The sequence below is a fragment of the Lineus longissimus genome, chromosome 16 (genome assembly GCF_910592395.1).
Source record: "Lineus longissimus chromosome 16, tnLinLong1.2, whole genome shotgun sequence".
Classification (NCBI taxonomy): domain Eukaryota; kingdom Metazoa; phylum Nemertea; class Pilidiophora; order Heteronemertea; family Lineidae; genus Lineus; species Lineus longissimus.
The window spans coordinates 2,680,188-2,699,989 of NC_088323.1; the positions used below are offsets into that span (position 1 = coordinate 2,680,188).

The 19,802-nt window shown below is 40.9% G+C and overlaps 2 protein-coding genes and 1 long non-coding RNA gene across 3 annotated transcripts in view; 1 reads left to right on the forward strand and 2 right to left on the reverse strand.

The window, feature by feature from the left end:
• Positions 1–299: 299 nt before the first annotated feature.
• LOC135500277 (uncharacterized) lies at positions 300–1,387 on the reverse strand. Its single transcript, XR_010449412.1, has 3 exons — positions 1,137–1,387; positions 783–825; positions 300–510 (listed from the first exon to the last, which is right to left on the reverse strand). It is a non-coding gene; the product is annotated as an uncharacterized LOC135500277 (long non-coding RNA).
• A 2,284-nt stretch (positions 1,388–3,671) lies between these two features.
• LOC135500693 (urea transporter 2-like) lies at positions 3,672–10,596 on the forward strand. The gene is made up of 7 exons (XM_064792307.1): positions 3,672–3,756; positions 7,484–8,043; positions 8,318–8,489; positions 8,821–8,968; positions 9,360–9,494; positions 9,759–9,808; positions 10,110–10,596. Exons 2-7 carry the CDS (start codon positions 7,583–7,585, stop codon positions 10,275–10,277), a joined length of 1,134 nt encoding a protein of 377 aa, XP_064648377.1. The 5' UTR covers positions 3,672–3,756; positions 7,484–7,582; the 3' UTR covers positions 10,278–10,596.
• Positions 10,597–10,794: 198 nt separating this feature from the next.
• Positions 10,795–19,802, reverse strand: part of LOC135500694 (uncharacterized) — a 37,330-nt gene continuing 28,322 nt past the window's right edge. The window contains exons 4-6 of the mRNA XM_064792308.1: positions 13,074–13,224; positions 12,527–12,699; positions 10,795–12,291 (exon numbers count right to left, since the gene is read on the reverse strand). Coding sequence (XP_064648378.1) covers positions 11,878–12,291; positions 12,527–12,699; positions 13,074–13,224 — 738 coding nt within the window. The 3' untranslated portion in view covers positions 10,795–11,877. The remainder of the gene's footprint in view (positions 12,292–12,526; positions 12,700–13,073; positions 13,225–19,802) is intronic.

A 19,802-nucleotide genomic window follows, 5' to 3' on the forward strand; every position in this document is an offset into this window, starting at 1 on the left:
AGGCCTCAAAATGTGCGCATGTTCGTTCGTTTCTATTCAACATGATTAATTTGGATAGACACTGTGTTGGCGACACCAATTTGTCCGATGGTCATGTCGATTTCGCCGTTATGTGGTCTTCGATCGGGGAAATTAGAGCATATCACTTATCAGTGTAAGGCATTGTGCTATATGCTGCTGAAATATGATCAGGGCAAAGCTTTTTATGGGGATCGGTCGGGCACAAACAAACATTGTATTCTCAGCTTGGCATCAGGCGTACGGAGCGGGTCCTTGCGGGTACAAATTTCGAACAAGCCTTTTTGAGAATAAAAATTAAGCATTCGCTCATTGCATTTTTGCTTTACCACCCCATTTACAGTTCAGTTGCGATCATGCTGTTACATAATTTCTGTGGGGTCGGAGCATCTACAGTAGTCGTACAGTCCACACGAGCATAAGAGACCAGGGCAGCACGTCAGGCCGGGGTTGTCCTTCTCGCAAAAATCTTTCTTTCTGCGGCAAGCACCTCTGAAAAAGACAATTGCAGCATGGAAAATCAGTCACATAGACAAATGTTAAAATAACACGAAACTATAAAACTGAAACTTTATTTCAGTATTTTATAGTGGGTCTGTAAAAAAGGATTAAGAGCAAAGTTTTCAAATGTATTACACAGTTTTTCAAATCAACCAAATTACGACATTTTTGTCGACCCAGACGGTCGGTGTTCCTTTTTGCTTCAAGATAATTTCGATATACGCTTCCTTAAGTCGCAGAGAGTGAAAACGGTAAAGTTATACCTTTCGTGCCTTTCGCTGATTCCATCAAATGGTCTGTCTTGATCTGGAAAGAAAGTAATCATTGAAAGGGATTTTGTACGGCCAGCCATTCAGAGATAGAGAAAAAATTACGAGGTATTTTAAAACAAGCCCTGATCGAAAGCTGTAACTCCATTTGGCCTCCGAACGGGAGCTGGGCCAAGCCCAATTACAATGATAAAACGTATTATCCCGATGTCCACACTTACATGTGACCTTTGAACTACTGTAAGCCACCGTGGTAAAGTGCGGCTCTCGTCCCGAACCATGCACAAAATACGACTTCTACTACGACTAATGGTTTGGCTGCAAAGCATTTTTCAAGAGCCAACCTACCTCGCCTCCCAGACGCGCCTGACGCGTGAATGAGCACCCCTACGAGAAGTACCAGCAGCAAACAGCATTTTCCCTTTGAATCCATCCTTGTGATGATCCTCGGATGAATAGTGCATAAAGCGCCGATGGAGTGAGGAGCTAGTAGCAACAAGAATTTTGAAGAAGTCACACCAACTTTATCTATGAACTATCCTTTCCACAGTTGAGAGCTGGATTACATCAGGTGCTTATGAATACAGTCACTCTCGAAATGCCGGGACTTGGGTAGACGTTTGATTAGGCAATTATAAATCTAGGTTAGATGTTTGTCAGGCATAACAGTTTGACAGATTGCGTGGTCATGTTTCATCATAACCTGGTGATGTTGAGATTCCCCGACTTTTTTATGCAGCCAGATACACGTGTGAAGACAACACGTTGTGGAGTGGCACTGTGGTAATGTTTTCTTAGGCCGATAAAATGTGAAGGTATCTTTGACAAATGAGCGGCAAGGGTGATATTTACAGAAAAAAATACCCTTGGTAGTTTTAAAGTTAGATAAAAGTTGGTTTTTTTAAATAATAAAGTGTTTCTTTTCGAAAAAATGCTAAATTGCTTTTAAGGCTTCTTTAAAAAATGACGCGTGATTTTAAATAGTGCAATGTGCATCTGGTTGTGGTTGGTATTTCTCCCCAAGGGAAACATTACTTGAAAGAATCTTAAATGATTTAACGCTGAAACTACAAAGAACAATGATGAACACATTTTACTTTCAATAAATCCCATGTATGAATTACAACCATAACAAAAGTATAGGTGATTGCAGAATGATTATGCCATTAACAAAGCTTAAATGCCAAGTGGACTATAAATTCGTATCGACCATTGACATCGTATTGTTGTATTGAGTGAATTATCACAGTTACTGCCAGGCATTATTGGTCTCTGTTATTAACATACATTTATCTGTTACATTTGTGGCCAAATGGTTGCTCAGTTGATGATGATAAGTGTGCCAAATGCGACACTTATACTCTCGTAAAAACAAAAACCAACATCATAATATGCTCCGGTGGTGCCGACGCGTGTGCAACTTGCATTGGTTGGCAATGGTCACAACCAGACTTTGCTGGATAAAGTGTCGGGCCCACGCTGAGTGTATGCAGCGGTCAGTGCAAACCCGAACCCCCTTTAATTGATATAATGTTATTGATGTATGCCATTTTGTGTATCGATACTTTTTGAGTTTACGATTGACTTAGTGACTGCAAGACAGCGCCATTTAATTTAGTAACTTCAAGGCAGCGCCAGTTGACTCGGTGACTTCAATTCGTAGAAAGTCATGCCGAGCACAACGGCCTCGGGCACTTCCACTTTAATTTGAGACATTGTTCAATACTTGACGCATAATAAGGTGTAATATAAACTGATAAATAGGTCTCTGGGAACATTTGACCCTAAGACACCACAGACCTGACGACAGGGCAACTGAAATAATTAATTAATTGATGTTTCGCGCAACTTGAGCTTTAGTGTTATACTGTGATAATTTTGTTGACATTGCGAGGTAATAAATTGATCTTTTTTTGTTTGTAGGTGGTCTGTGCTTGTATTTTTCCCCTGTGCATATACCTTGAAAACAGCATTACTTGCCAACGGTCAGGCGATCAGTTACAGTACGGAAAAGGGAGAGTGTTCTGATAAAATCCGTTCTTCGTCGTATTCGTAACAAAGACCTTCTTATTTCGTACAACATAGGATTTCGTTCATCAAATTCATAAAAGTCCCTGTTTGCATTTCACTTAGTTTCACCGACATCATGAAGAAACTGATTACAACAGAAAGACTGCAGCTCGAGGACGCCGAGGATGAAGTCACGATTTTCTCAATGAAGGTATGCATAAAAAAACGAATTGTCAAATCGACTCATCATCGTTGCTCATTGACTTCATACTAATGGTTCTCAAGTTGTGCAATTGTTCCAATTAGTGAGGAATTCTATCTGGTCTACTTCAGCTAATTGGGTAGTTGAGGCAATAGCACAGATAAAATTGCGTCCTATTTTGGGCCAATGGGTATTGAGATCTACTACAACGTTCCAAATCCATTACTCTATTACGCGATGTCCATTTCAGCTATGATATGCAATGAAAGGCAAACAACTCTTCACCATACATACTCGCTATCCGCAGAATTCAAAGCTCAGTGTCACTTTCATGAATTTCGGCCTTTCTCTACAATCTCATGACGAATCTATTCCTCCAGCTATCCATCGTTTAGTGGTTACGATTAGAACACTTCCGATGTTGAATTCAAATTGTGATGTCCTTAGCGGTAGAAAAAGGTAGATGAAGTAGCTAAAGCTTTCTATCATTTTTTCAATAATCGCACATGTACGTTGGAAATCGTCAAGTTCCTAAATTCAAATGATAATTACACCATGACAGAAACCGGGAGCCGATAGGGGTACTCAGCGTCGACTGTTGTGGGTTGCTATAGTAACCAATGATACTGTATCTCTGTCTCGGGTGAAACATTTAGTTGGTGTCTCGAGGATGAGCGCTGTGATGCTGTTCGGATTATCTTTGAAGATGTGTTTTTGTTGCTGAGCTTTTCAAAATGTGATAGGAAAAAATTACAGGTAAGGAGAGGACTGTAGTTATCGTAGGCCTAGCATTAGAAGCATCATGCCCAATATGAATCATGTGCTTGAGGGGAGGGGGGGGGGGGGTGTTAAATAAATCTTCGAAGTTGACCTTGAAATTCAGTAATTGCTGAAGAAATCTTGATATCTGCATGTACCGCCGAAAAATCATTTATTTTTTCAGCAAATATCCTCTCTCGTACGAATAAGGGACGTCCCCTTCAGAAATCCTGACTACGCCTAGCGAATTCCCCTTTGTCAAAAATATCGGCGCGTGCCTCGATAGTTTGATCAGATACTACAAGTCAACAACAGACTAATTTTCTTGTTCGTTACCATGGTAACTTTGACGAGAAATGATGGTCATTTTGTTATTGAAACCCGGCCTAATATTTTATACTACCTTTGGGAGCATTCTGTCCATATTTTGCACTACCGCAATGATTAATCTCCCCACAATCATTCGTAAGCACACGTTTTCTTTCCGCAATGCCAACAATCAGCTTTAAAATTGACATTGTTTATTTAATATCAATTTAATTTATTTGGTGTGAAATTTTACCATTGATATTATAAACGGTATTATAATTGGTATTATATTTTAACGGATTTCTTTTCAGTCCAATTTATCGAAAATTATTATTTTTTAAATAATTTGACTTTTTATCGACGTTCCACTAGTATTTTGCAATGCACTATGCACCCTCCATACTCTTCCAGTATGGGTTCGACCGTGTTAACGAGTTTAAACCTAAAGTGGACACACTGAGTGGACCAATGGGACGATATTCGCAGGGAAGAACTGAATAAATTATTATCTGTCATGTTCGACCACCAAAGCTGTGTGGAAATCATTGTTTTTGTGTATTGCGGGTGACCTGTTGTGCATGAACATTAAACTAGGACGACAATGGTTCAATTCAGAGTAGGGTTATCAAAATACAGTGTTGAACTTTAAATGATACATAGACCTTTTCCTTTCTGTCGCCTACATAAGAGTTATTTAAATAGCCTCCAATAACAATCAATCAATTATATATGTTATCAATTATATAATGGTCGCCAAATAAATTTCTAATCGATAAATTAGCGTTCAATATTTACAGACTTTCTAGCCGAGGTAACGAATATGCAACATTGCCAAACGAATCCGCCATATTTATGCAATTTAGAGTTGTTAAATATTGTATAGTACTTTTACCCAGAAGCCAGTCGTCGACTAATAAAATAAATCAGGTGTGTACGAGCTACTAGTAAACCCTTACACCAGCAGGGTTTGTCTAATCTCTACATTTAGCATGTTAAGCTATGCGTTCATGTACATGTACGCGCTCAGAAACAAAGTTTTTCAGCAGCTTTTTTTCGGTCGATACAAAAATCATATTCCCGCGGAAGGTTTTCAGCGAAATCTAACAAAAACATCAATTGTTTTCAGAATCTCAAATCCTTTAAGGTATTTTCAAGTTTGGATATATGATTAACGGCTAGTTTCGACCTGTTTTACAAGGTTCTAAAATTGACCCTCACATCGGCCTTCATGCATCATCCTTGCTATGTAGGCGCAGCACGTCAAAGGCAAAAAACCTATCCTGACCTCTACACAATTGCCAATGCCGACCATATGACGTCGACCAAATACTAACTGACCAAGAAAACTGAACCAAATATCAATGATATATATTGATAATGAAAGAACTCAGTCTAAATTACAAATGGGGAATCTTTAAGCAGGAAACTATTTCACGCCGAGTGGTTTCGTTCGATCTGGACCGCCCAGTGTAATATACTTCAGTTTTCGATCGAAAATGAATCATGAGAGTTTGAAAATAACCTGAGATATCAGGGAGCGGGTACACAAAAGGGAAGTAACGATCGTTACGGCTATTATAGTAACATGCTGCGCTAAAACACTTAGCGAGTGTATGCTATTCACAGCCATAATTTTCGTTTTCCCTAAAGAAAAAAAACCCAGGAGTGTTCCCAAAATGAACGATTGTGACCAGCTCGATCAATTGTAATGTCCGTCCAAAGAATTATGAAATCGACCCACGGATTCGATTCGATTCGTCTGACTAACTACTGATAGGGAAGACGTTGTGAAAGTAATCGGTCTAATTAGGTTGGCGTTCCTGTATGCAGTATTCATTGACGTACTACAACATGCGACCTCGGTATCCACGCTCATCAGAATAGAAGTTACTATTCATCTGGTGGCGACAAGATAATAGATGGTATAACATTTCAAAGTCTGATTTACTTGAAACTTGAAAATACATGAGGGGCATTCTGAAAGATAATTAGTATTGATTTGAAGGAATCGATAAATACATGCTCCACGTCATGTACCGGGAACTTACAAATTATGTTTATTTGATTATAGTATCCTAGCTGTTGCTTATTGATTTCAAAATAAAGCAAAAAACGATAACCTTCTCGTTATAAACTCAGCAAACAACAGTAGTAACGTGCCGGCCTTATCTCCGGATATTCATCTTTTAGCGACAACAAACGGAATATCAAGTCGGACGAAATTATCTATGCCAACGCACCCTTTCTATCCCCATCACAGATATAGTCTGTGCATTTGGTGCATCCATGTTGCACCACGAGATACAGCCAGGATTTCCTTCCTGACCATAATCATCTTCCTTTCATAATGATCCGAACATCCGCGGCAAAACATGCAAATCATTGTCTTATCAATATCTCCCCGCCAAGGTCAATGGAGGTAATCAGGAAATCAATTATGCTAACCCACGCACAAGGTGTACCTGTGTTCGGATCCTGCTACTCTCGTGACATTTAAGAAGGCATAAGGTATGCGATTGTATCAAGGTACATCTACATGTTTTCGAAAACTCAAGTTGTTCATGAACGACAAACAAAGATACACGTATAACACTAATTTCGTGTCCATAGACACACTGCATAAAATCACCCACCTGCTAATACAGTCATACTGAAGCTTATAATCAGGCCAGAACGTTAATTTCTTTCTCGCACGACCACAGTCGTTCATGGTACATTTCTTTCTTGCTGATTAACTAAAGGAACAAATTAGACACAATCAATTAACGGATTTTGTTCGATTACTGCTGCTCACAGCTTGCGTTGCATCTATACGCTAATTTGTTCTCATAGGTAAATAAGGATGCTCCAGTTTCAACGATTACATCAAAATCAGATTACTTGATACAAACGTAATTATATGTTATGCTCGTGGTCGTGCGATGACATCAATTTGTTATTTCGATTGACAAGGGATGGATTACTACAAGTCTTTCAAGGGTGATCACGTCATGGCCTTTGCATAGGTGTTGATTTTCAAGTAATTTATGGGCGGTCTAAATAGATCTGTGTAAATAGACTATAATTAATTGAAGAAGATGCCATATCATTCAATAAATTGTGAAAAAAAGGATAATGCGATTGGCGAACCAGAATAAGGAGTGTGCTTCTGCCCGCTTTGAGTTCTTGAACAGTCGTAGACAAAAAAGATAGCTATAGGTCCTGGCCACATTTTACGATTATGCACGTTACGACCCGACAGTTTCCTCTTGCGATGAATAAGTAGTCCGACGAGGGTGTCAACACAATACGATTACATCCACCAAACAAGCATTTTCACGCCAACGCTCAATGAGAAGGTCTTCACTTTCATCAGTCCACCTGAATCAACTTTTCTGTTTTCTCAGCTCTTCCTCTTACAATTTTATGCTTTCAGCCAAATACACATGCCGAGAAAACAACATCAATCCACTGGAAAGAATCCACTGATCTCTTCACGGTTCCAGCGGAACCGGGCAAACTAGAAAAGGCCGCCATGTCACATCCGGGTTCCGACCAGGAGATGGCGCCATCGCATGCGTCGGGGTCGAGGTCAGAGAAAATTGGGTCACTACGGCCAAGTAACCCTTTCCTGAAATACGTCATGGGCGATATCAATGTTCTGAATGATTGGCTGACGGACAAGCCGTGGATTGTGCAGATGCCTAACTGGATATTTCGGGGAATAGGCGCCCCGATCTTTTTGAATAATCCGATCAGTGGTTTGATAATTATGGTGGCCATGTTTATCAGTAATGCATGGGTCGCCATCAATGGGCTGTTAGGACTTGTCACCGCCATTTTGACTGCTTTGGCACTGAAGCAAAACCGAGGAGACATTCAGTCGGGAGGCTGCACGTTTCATGGAATGCTTATTGGGATTGTAATAGCTGCTACTGTTAAGCCTATGTGGTACCCTTGGGTGATATTCGAGACCTTGGGACTTGGAATTATAAGGTAAGCGAGGCGGATTCTGGGCATTTTTATCTTTTTGGAAGCATATCATTCAAAGGAAAATCCTGATGCCTGTCTTTATAAATCTCTACGTACGCAGGTACGCATATCACTGCTCGCTTTGAAATCAGATATATGTTCTTGGCTACCGGTATATATGATTAGCAACATTTAGTCAATGCTGGCCATCGGAATGACTTTTGAAGTTTCGGTACGTGGGCCTCCAAGCCCGTTTTCTACATCTTTCAATACGTTATCATCAATGATTTAACTTCAGTGTTTACGTAGCCAGCGGCCTGGGGACACTTTTTGGGAAGTTTAACCTGCCTGCACTCAACCTTCCGTTCAACCTCGTCATTTTCATCTTCTTGGCGGCAGTTGGGACGAATAATCCACACTTCGATACTAGTCCACCAGCTGCAAATGTAACCAGTTTGAATTGGGGACAGGTAAAGTAGCCAACAACGATCGGGCTTTTGCGGATAGGTAACGTACGTGATCACACTTTGATAACTAAACATGTGAAGATCTCGAAAGTAAGAGCTGTCAGAAAGAACTACCAAACCATTGCTCTCCTCCATCTCTCAGCGAAAAGATTGAAATATTGATAAAAGATAGGATGGTGTATCCCTCCAATCTCTCATGTCCCTTTTTAAGTATTTGAAGTGATTGTACACACACAGCTCACCAACATATAACTTCGTTGACCTCTCCGGGCCTACAGTGAAGGTCTTTATAGAAAAGAGATTTCTTATACTTAGTTCGTGACTCTTTTTAAAGATATGGTTGGCCATCCCGAACAGCATGGGCCAGATCTACGGTTCTATGCACATTGCGAGTGGTTTCCTTATTTTGCTGGCAATGCTAGTCGCCTCTCCAATCACATGCCTGCATGCAATCCTTGGATCGACAATCAGTATATTCGCAGGTATGATAGAATAGTTTCGAAGAAACAAGTGCGGAAATTGAAAAAGAGTATTGTTATATCATGAATATTTGTCTATTCTTACAGTTTTGGGTACGACAAAGTTACCTTAAGACTCCTCTTGAACGGCCGATGCAATGGTTATATTTCACATTACGATGTATTGCACTGCACCCTAGCTGTTATGTTAAAAATGGCAAATTTCGCATTTTTCTGCAGTGACTAAAAAGGCCACTTCATTTGACAGTGACCAGACTTTCTCACGTTATAAGTTTTCTGATGTAATCAGAATTCTAATCAGAGTTTAATAACAGTTCGATATAGCTCTGACTAATATCTTTCTAAAGAAGTCCTACCAATGATAGATATAAACTTATACCGTCTTCTTTACCAGCAATCAGCATCGCAGCGCCTCCACAGCAAATTTACGACGGAGTGTGGGCCTTTAACGCCGTCCTGACGTGTGCATCGCTCGGTGGCTTCTTCTACGTCATCAGCATTCATTCCTTTTTTGTGGCACTTTTTGCAGGTGAGAGTGATACGATACGAAGGGCAGTTGAATGACTCAACGGATTCAGAGGCGGTGGAGGTCAATCTTAGTTTTGTGATCACTCAGAAGTGGACAACAGCCCTGCCGAAAATAGGTGTCAAGGTTTAATCCAGTTCCCTGATCCAAACATACCACACCATTATTTAGGCTACCGAAAAGCGAACATGACCAAAAAAATACTTGATGACCAATGACCACCTGGGTTTTTTTTATAATAAAGACTGCATTTCTATTATTTTTCAGCATTTTTCTCAACGTATGTATTCGGCGCCATGGCAAAGATGATGGCGGTGGTAGGTATACCCCGAAGGTTTACAACTTAGCGGCTGTCTATTGTAACTTTTCATAGTTTTAATCAACGATTACAAGCACAGGAAAATTTAAAGACCGTCAAAACCATTAATGTATTTCCGACGTATTTTCCGAGCGAGGGACGAGAGGAGTGAAATAAGCAGAAATTAGTTCTTCCATGAAGACAGCGATGCTCCCGACGCCTAAGGGAATTATTAAGTTACCAGCCATCGCTGTGTGGAGCTGTGAGGTGGCGTCAAATTATCGAGATGGCGCTAATGTACTGGCCTCTTTATCTTTCAGTTTCACCTTCCGGCAGTTGCATTTGCCTTCAACCTAACTACAACGATATTCCTGTCCGTTAGCACCAGCAGTCCGTCCTTGGTCCGAGTACCTATGAATGAGATTACATACGCTGAGCTGCATTGGAAGGTTAACCGGAACACAAAGGTTACAGACATCAGTAACTAGTAACCCTCTTCGCCAAGAAATGCCAAATGGCTAAGATTTTTTCAATGATTTCAAGAACTTACCGCCATCACTCAACAGATTACCGAGAAAATCAAATTCTCAGAAGCGGGACATGTTTTAGTATACGATTGATGTCTAAGTATATTACGATCTCATCTGTACCAGTTGTTCGTATTTTGTATGTAGTTAGCAACATTTTTGTAAATAGCGAAACGTACATATGAATGTGTCAAATAACGAATCAATTACTTCTTGATTAGCATACATGTCATGCATGTGAATGTACATGTACGCACAATGTTTTCGAGTCACAGACTCTGAAAAATGAGTTTTTGAGTTTTTTTCGGCCAAAACATATATGCACCCCCTAGAAGTATTTCGGTGGAATGAAAGATTCCTTAAGGTTTAAGAGACATTGAAAACCCTCGCTGAAAGAACTCAGACTACGGAACTCTTCCATCAGCAATCAACTTGAATCCCGAGAAGGAAGGAACGAAATAAAAAACAAAAGCAGGAGTTCATATAAAAGTATAACTTATTTACTTTTCGACTTATTTACAATATTGTCCTCATCACTTTTGATAATCAAGATACTGGATGTGAGGGAGGTCATAGACATACTATATATGTTTATCAAGGAACACGTCTTGCCTGTTCTATTACCAAGGTCTCATCAAACCACAAAATCAAAGCACGGTCTGGTCTGATTACAATGTTTGTAGTGCATCGCCTTCCGTAATGTTGAGGTCAGATGGTTACCGTCGGTAAATTATCTCTAATTTAGCCTTGATCACTGCCAATGCTCTGTTTCTAGGGAATATAGGCAGGAGCCAGGCAGGTCAGGGTAAGCTACACACAGTCGCCGATAGGAGTCTCTCCCATCTCATATTGCATCGAAACTATTCACAAGTGTACATAAGACATATAGGAAAATCTCATCCTATATCTCCAATCACTGGCCCAACTTCTTTATGATGATACAAAACGTCCAATCGTTTATTTACAAATTATTTTGTCATTGGGTATACATGCAATACCTTGGAATGTTTTAACCGTACTAACTTCTACAGGGAATGTACAGTGAAATTATTTCAGAATCAGATTAGCACATATCGACGAAGTATTATTTTCATTTATTAATTGCACAAAACTTTTTAAAAACATTCGATAGCACATTAATTTAAATTTACTACATGTACATGTATTCTCGTTACCTAATCCCACGACACGATTTTTGAAGGTGTTCTCGCTCAGCGTCAAAAACTCACTAGAACTCACACGGAGCCCAAAGTTACCGCAATATGATTTGGCTATTCAGTGGCCTACAAATGGCCAGTGCCTTTCTCCAAAACCCCGTCTGTTTAATGTTTGACCCTTTAACCCTCTAATGTGTTTTTACCGCAAATGAAAACATGATCGTAGAATCGTGCACAAATGCATCCGATAGGTGTGCAATGAATAACACCAAAAATTCCTTCGGGACGACTATTCTCAACACCCATACTATTTACAAAATGTACACATGCTTTTTAATTAATGGTGGCGTAGGTTAGAATCGATCTCTTTTTATTGTTAATATGCTTGATATATTTTTGTCCAATTATGATATAGCAAGTGATAAAATAAACGTTAGTATTGAGAAACTGCACATCCCTGTTGTTGAGGACTCTCTGAATAATGACGATGCTCGTCCAATCGCACTTCGAGATTGTCCCTTCTCCGGCGAAGTGTTGATGGTATTGTCTGTGGACATCCCGTTCTCATCATTATGAATATTATACTCTGTTTCGAAATTCGACGCATTGTACGTGACGAAATTCACAGCGCTTCCAGCATTGCAGAACGGCGAGTTGCAACATTTTTGAGCCATGCTGTCGTATTTGTCCATTCCAGCAATCATCTTAAGCACATCACGATTCAGGGCCATTGAAATGCAAGGGAGTCCGCTGGGCTGAGCACAGCCCCGCATGACGATACGGTTCTTCCTATCTCCCATCGGTACCATCGTGGCGCTCTGAAAACAAAAGCACGAGACATTATTTTTTAAAAAGTGGAAAACACCATGAAATTCAGGATATATGTACATGTAATAAGATTATCAAATGCATTATCAGAGCACTGAGAAAGACGTTATCACGCTCCATCCCGTTGTCTGACTTGAACTACCTTCAGATGGTAAATAATGGTTAACTCTCAGCGTTGCCAAGTAGATGTCGCTGTCGTCAAGATAAAGCGTTGTTGCAACTTACCAGGCATCCGCCTTTACAACCGTGGTTCACCTCAACGTGGGGGCTGGTCGGCTTGAACGAGTTATCAAGACAATCCTTCGTCACCGTCATGGTTCTATTGGCGTACACGTTCATGGACATCTTAGACTTGTTTGACGTTGAACCAACACATTGGTAACATGAGTATGGTCCGCCTGGAAATGGAAAGGGATCATGAGATTAAAACACGTGTAATGGCCAAGTAATGTACTCAGTCGTTCCTTCATGCGAGTAAAACATATTGATGAAGAATCTGTGCAATTACAATGTATGCGTAGCAAATGCTGAGAGGACAAGCGCTGAGCTGTTTAGTTTATTTTTCTGAATGTAGAGGGCAGCATATACCATCACTTGGTAGAATCAGCAGTGTGGTAGAATAATGTTGTTTCTAAGTGGAGAACAGTTCGGTTCTTCCACAAACTGTGCCAAATGAACTTAATCGTCGCAATTCGTGACGTGATCGAAATGTGTAATGGAATGGGGTTTCTACATTGCAGAATGGTGTGGACAACACCGAGTCCTTTCTTACCTTTTGGTTTCTTGTGCGGCCCTCCGTTACACAGATTGCCCTTACAGCAGCTCTGCGACGTCTCGCCAACTGTGTAGTTCCCACAGAGGAAGGGCTGGGTCACGCATCCTCGGTTCACGATCTTCTTTCCCCCGAACTCGACCACGATGATCTAAAACGAAAAAGCGAAAATGCTCATGAGATACAGCATTTCAATGATGAGAAATGAAAGGATCGAAAAAGGCTACGGTGTACTTCAGCGGGTAAAAAAGATCTGAAAAAAAATGTGTTCAGCCAATAGAAACGTTGTTTGATTAAGGTGTCAATTGGAACAGTTGGTTGATACTTCTTGAACAGAAAGAGTTCTGTGTTTGAAATCATTGTTTAGGGCACACCCAGAAGGGCAAATCCTGAATCGCCTAAACCAGGGACGTTTGTTTGTAGGTATCATTAAAGGTCGCCTGAAGGTCAACGTAAATAGACAATTAACAGGAACACACACCAAATAAGATTATCATAACATTTGCATCAACCCCAGGCTACACCCAGAAAAATACCGCAGCGTAAACAACCAAATTGCTAGGTTAAAACCTCATCAATCAAATCTAGCATCTAAATCACAGCAATTATGTCAACAAATGGCATAGTGGTACATCTCGCCGGCAGGTGGTGTTTACGCAAGAATGAACATGGCCGACCTTCAACCGTAAAAATGATGTTCTCTCATTATAAATGGCAAGATAATTTTTCAGCTGCTATTCTATTATTTCAATTGTTTGTGAGAAATTTCCAGATGTTTACCCGAGTTCTGAACTTTATAATACCTGGATGAAAGAATTAAGTGATCATAATGAGTTATTTTGTGATTAATGCACTGTTATTATAGAACATCAGCACTCCTTAAATCATTGTAGCATTTCCTGGAGCTCGTGAAAGAATGAACCATGGTTTGGCACATTGGGGTCATCAGTGTGAGGGGAGGGGCTCCTCTTAGATCCAATCGGCAACGCGGTAATCAAATGATTATCTGCTTATAACAGAGATTAAGAGTTTATTTGTACGAGACGCCGAGGAGCACTACAGAAGAGTAAATGAAATAAGCCTTTGACATGGCGCTTTGAAGAACGCCAAGATACTTCACAGAAACTGTCCATATCCTTTCACTTCTCTTCATTAAACATCAGAGAAATCGATTCAACAGTTTCTCTTATACGCATCACACAGAATAATTGGTCTCAAGATAATTTCAAATTAGTTTCCTCATTTCTTTCCCATTCCCACGAGATTTCTCAATCTTAAGACGTCATATCTTTGTCCCTTTCCCTTTCGGACCCATTCACTGGAAAGGCATCCAAATCCCCGCAGCCTGTTCTCGGCCAATCGAGATAGCACCATCCACGGCCAGATGGGCGATCAAAACCGTATGACTGGGCTGTGAAGCCAGCATGTAATCCGTTTTGTGGTTGTTCAGTGTGACAAGGGTGGCGGTCGAGAGCGGCACGACTCGATGAACATCCTCAATGAATTGATGCAGTTTTGATTCGGGGGATTCCTACCGGTCGATTGATAACGATGTTTGAATTGACCAACTCACCCGATGACACGGAATCTCTGCCCGGTCTCCACCCAGATTTATAGAAACCCCTGTTTGTATTCAATTACTTCCTGGTACCCTTATACTACAAGAGTTGGTATTTCAATTTCAGAAGCGGCCAAAATTCGTTTCTTCGGTTTCGGATACGATGACGTTACGTAACCCCGGGTTAAAGGAAACGCGTTGACCACTGCATTGTCAGTACATTGGTAAAGGCATTGGGAAATAACTTGAAACTAGAACAAGACAGTTCTAATTCGAGATGTCGGTCCGATGATCTTATCATGGCATACTCACGTTACAAAACGCTTTGGCAAGCACGTGAGTTATATACGGAAAGTTTTACTCCCGTGGTTTCTGATACGCATCAACCAAGTTGCTAACGCGCACATATATGTTAGCAACAACCTTCGCCAACCTTATGGCACTATGAAAAGGTTCATAAAAACTAGGGCAAACCACATTTGAATGCCATTAATCGTCATTTCGCCTCCTTGTCAATATTCTGGTCAGGTACTGGCTTTGCCCTGTCCACAAAACACCTCTTGGGGCGTAAATCCACATGAGCAACGGCTTTCACACCGAACCCTACCCGTTGAGGAACATTCCAAGCGGCAACTAACCACGACAGACTTCATTTGAATACCATCTATCATCATTCTGCCTCCCTGTCAATTTTCGAAGGTCAATGAATAGCTATTGACAAGATATTGAAATATTCGCCATGTTCGCGATGGCAATTGAATTACGATAGGAGACGCCAAGCAACTTTTCAGATTCTTACAGGAAATGTCGAAATACCGTGACACTTGATGATATTTAGCTTGGGCAACCGTTTTCGAGGTTTCTCATTCCATACTTCACGATACATTTACAAGCATAAACTAACATAGCGAAATGTTGAAAAACGGAACTTCTTAGATGAAACGCATTCCAAAATTAGACGGCTGCGGTGGTGAATTCTGATCTCTTTCGCGGCCTTATCGAGTGTGACCGATCGAAGACCAAACGCCATCGGAGGAGACGCCTTAATTAACTCAACGCAACACGACTCCCGAGGTAATCCAGCGCCATCCATGGTCACCGAGTGCGAGGCAAGTGGAGCAAAACACGCTACCGGAATCCTCCCCTGAGGAATAGTACAATGTTCTTGACACCTTCGGGGCATCTACAATTGAAATTGTCTTGGGAATTTGTTTTTCCGGATTTGTTTTGTGATGAGATTGTATCGTGATGTCGTAGAGCGTGTGGCGTGAAAAATTCAATTCATGAATTTATTACCAGTGAGTGCATCATGGGTTCCTATCTCTTTTTTTTTCTTGTTCTATTCTGCACAGTTATGCTACTGGCAAACATAAGGATGCTTTTATCAATGCGCATTCATTTGGTCGAGACGTTATACAGTGTATCATACAATCATGCTATCCACGTGCCCTAACAAAAAGCACTTCAAACACGTTTTTGAGTACTCAAAAAAGCGAGTTTTTGCAATTGTATGACATTTGAAGCACCAAATACGACGCTCGGATTTGAAAAAAGGGTCTGACAAATGATGATATATGGATCTTCACATACAGATATGCGCACAAGATCGAAGACAGGAGTTCACCTTATCGGAGTATCAAATCCGCTCCCTCCTCTCAGCAACACATCGTCCACTTCAGTAGGCCACAGACAACTGTAATTTGACTCGCGGGCTCGGGAATACCAAAGGACAAACTCGGGACCAAAAGATCAATTGAAGCCCAGAAATGAAACTGACAGGTATCTCAAACAGCAAGTCCAAACTATGATAAATATGGGGACAAAAACCTCGACGAACTGTTGACAATAAACCAATTTACGATTGTTGAAAATATTAAGAATCGTGGGACTCGTGTTACAGTCAGGTAGCTTGGTCACTGACCCCTGACCTTTCCGTTGATGGACCTTGTATACGGGTATTATCAAATGAATATTCAAACCGATTTCAATTCTTCATGATTTCTATTGAAATTAGCTGCATAAAACAGGTGCTTGGATGTCATTGTGGAATATATGAATACAACTGTAAGCTTATTTCTTGTCATCCGACGGGTGAGAAATAGTGACTTGTATCATAGTTTTGATCCGGGTGAGAATGAAACTTCCATCTGAACTCTTCAGATGCTATTACAGTGCACTACACTGAAACTATACCAGTTCATGTGCCATGAAAACATTCTGATTTTCCTTCTCCTGTAAACCATTTAGAAAAAGCAATGATGCTTAATTATATCTCAAGTTCCATTTGATGACCGAAGGGCATCATTACGAACGACGAGGCTGATATTTATCTTGCTGAGAGGTTTCTGGGTCGAAATTTGATAGCAGAGGTTTTTTACGGGATTTGAATAAGCCCGCATATGTTGAAAGGGCTTATGTAAATCGGTGTGTGAATATGCATCTCCCTGGCCGCCAGTCCCCGGGATATGTCAAAGGTTAGTACAAGGTTGAACCTGGAGTGCATGATGTCCTCTACCATGCTCGCCCGTGCAGCTTGGGACCTGCGGTTGCTTCTCACAGATTGCAATGGTAGATTTAGTGTCTCTCGCCCTCGGCCAGCGACCCTGCGGTTCCCTTTGTCCGGACTCTTTGATAAATCGTGTCGTGGTCCACCCTCTCCTTGGTATCTGATTGTCAAACCTGTTGATTACTATGTACTGTAACTGCTGTGCTGGTTTGGATCAGATGCCCAGTTACTCCGGGAACGACGGTCTTTAGAAACAGCGAGTCAGCTTTGACACAGCAATCAGTAATAATGTCCCAACAAGATTTGTTTCTCGTTTGCTGTCGTTCAAAACCTTACTCAATGTTGCAACTACAAAGCGTATACTAATGTAGACGATGCACATATTATTGTTCATCTCAGTATATAATGTACAACGTATCACAAACTAAGAATCACATTATCTTTGTTGAAGAAATCTTTGACTACTTAGCCAGGGTCATGTCCAAGATAAGTGTCTATAGAGGAGCACTAGAGACCCATATGACACCAACTACAATTGAAATTAAAACCGAGTAGCATCCGGCAAAACATCTAGATTTCCATAAACAAACCAAACATAAACCTGCATAGCATAATATTAAACCTCACCACTGATGCCCTTGAGAATTTCACCAATTTCGTATCAACGACTCAACAAGCGGAAGTGGAAAGTGACTGTCAGTGTCATCAGTAACTTCCGGCTATCTTTGGGTGATTTCAAAACTCTGTGGTTTATTTCTGGACCAGTTCAGTTTGATGTTGGTCGGCTGCAGGCGGTCTTACTTCCTCTATATTGTCTGCGAGATCAAGATAACAATTTCTGCAACTGAATTTGCATAATTTCTGATGCATACAACATGCCTTTAAGATTCGCTTGTAGATTTGTTAAGAATGTGTGCCTATTTCGTAAGCAACTGAGCCAGGATGTTTAGATAAAGTTTCACTACGAATACCTTAAGACCTATCATGGTCAATTATTGCAGCTTGTAGAACGATAGATGAAAAGTTCATACCAGTTTAGAAGTTATGGTCAATATGGTAATGTGTGGTATTATTGAAATATCATCACTGTGTCACAACATAGTTCGATCGAATTTACTTACTAACTTATTGATATCAGACGTGTATATTTGTTAGATCACAACTTTACTGGATATAGCACTTTAAAGGGTCATCCTAGGGGCGGTGAGTGTGATAACATAATGACAAAACCGGCACTGGTCTGCCTGGAGCTCAACACAATACCCCCATAGCCAAACAAATCATGTTGATAGTCCCGTAGTTCGAAATTTATATCGGTGTTTTTGGAATGATGTATCATTGACATCGTACCCGCTGGTCTGGTATAAGAAGTCCGGACATCACACGGGATCAAAAGCATGTCTGAATATAAGGTATTTGGGGGTATCATTGAATGTGTGTCTAACTAGTGCAGCGCCAAACGACGGGTCTTTGCTCCAACAGGTCCGGGACAAGACATGGGAAGGCAGGGGACACAACTAGCACCGTGTGTTGGGTATCGAAGGGATGATTAGCCCAATTTATATTATAGAATCAAAACCTGGCGATATGATATATTCGACTGCGTGACCCTTTTATGACTGATTTTGACAGAGGACTTTCCGTGAAGCCATCGTCAGCGGTACAACAGCTTGACGGGACGCTTGTATCCAAAGGCAGAATAGTGAAAGTGGCTGTTAAAAAAGGTGCTTAATAAGCTACCCAAACCAGTTCATTGTCAGTACAAATGTGTATTATAATATATAATGGTTACTGTGAAGTTTGAGTTGTGCCTGCTTAGAAAGTAAAAGCGTATTGTCATGGCGAGGGATCAATTCAATGACATCAAACACGTGTTTCTATACATGTAGTTGGCGAGTTGTGGGTAAAGGTGAGCACAGAACGATGACGACCCAGGTTTCACTCGAGTGCCAGATGTGGCATCCGATGAACCCCTGACAACCTGCATATTCGAATTAGCTTTAGTCAGTTCATACCAATGAATACGAAATATAACTGTGGCTTAAAAGGCCAGACGGAGTGATCATTAGCGTAATTGATAAACACCACGAAAGAAGTCACCTCCAAGCGCCACATTGTCACTTAATTTTCATTAATTATCGATGTGCCCCTAAAGGTACCATCAGTCAAAAGCTGAAAAGGGGCAAAATGTTAATTCTAGAAGTGCCACCCAGATGGATGCCACCCTGTGAAGGCGATGAAACCAAGGTGACATCTTCCATCTTGGTCCGAACGACTGTGGGACCCCTTCCACTATTGCCGGGAGCAAGTGCGCATCCATGGTCTTCGGCCAATTACTCAAGAATGTGGTCCTCCCAAATCGGACAGTCCAGACAATACACGGAAGGTGCTTCTCAAGGGTACGCTAGTTGTAATTTTTTCCCCTCAACAATACAAATTGCCCGTTGCGATGCTGCTCGATTTTCTTGCCTATTATCAGATGTATCTTATCTTCAGACATCAAAGGGCGAGAACCTGTTCCTTTTGTCCGTACCCCAGGGGTTCGACGCTATTTTCCTGTGCCCTGGACCTAACTGTTAGAATTAGGTTATTGACAAGAAATAACGAGGAATGATGTCGTTCCCTTGATATTAGACTCGCCAACAAGACCATTTAATGGCAGTCT

Coding starts and splice junctions, on each gene's coding strand:
- LOC135500693 (XM_064792307.1), top strand. CDS start 7,583: ATGTCACATCCGGGTTCCGACCAGGAGATGGCGCCATCGCATGCGTCG. Junction 8,490..8,820: donor CCAGTTTGAATTGGGGACAG/GTAAAGTAGCCA, acceptor CTCTTTTTAAAG/ATATGGTTGGCCATCCCGAA. Junction 9,809..10,109: donor TGGCAAAGATGATGGCGGTG/GTAGGTATACCC, acceptor TTTATCTTTCAG/TTTCACCTTCCGGCAGTTGC.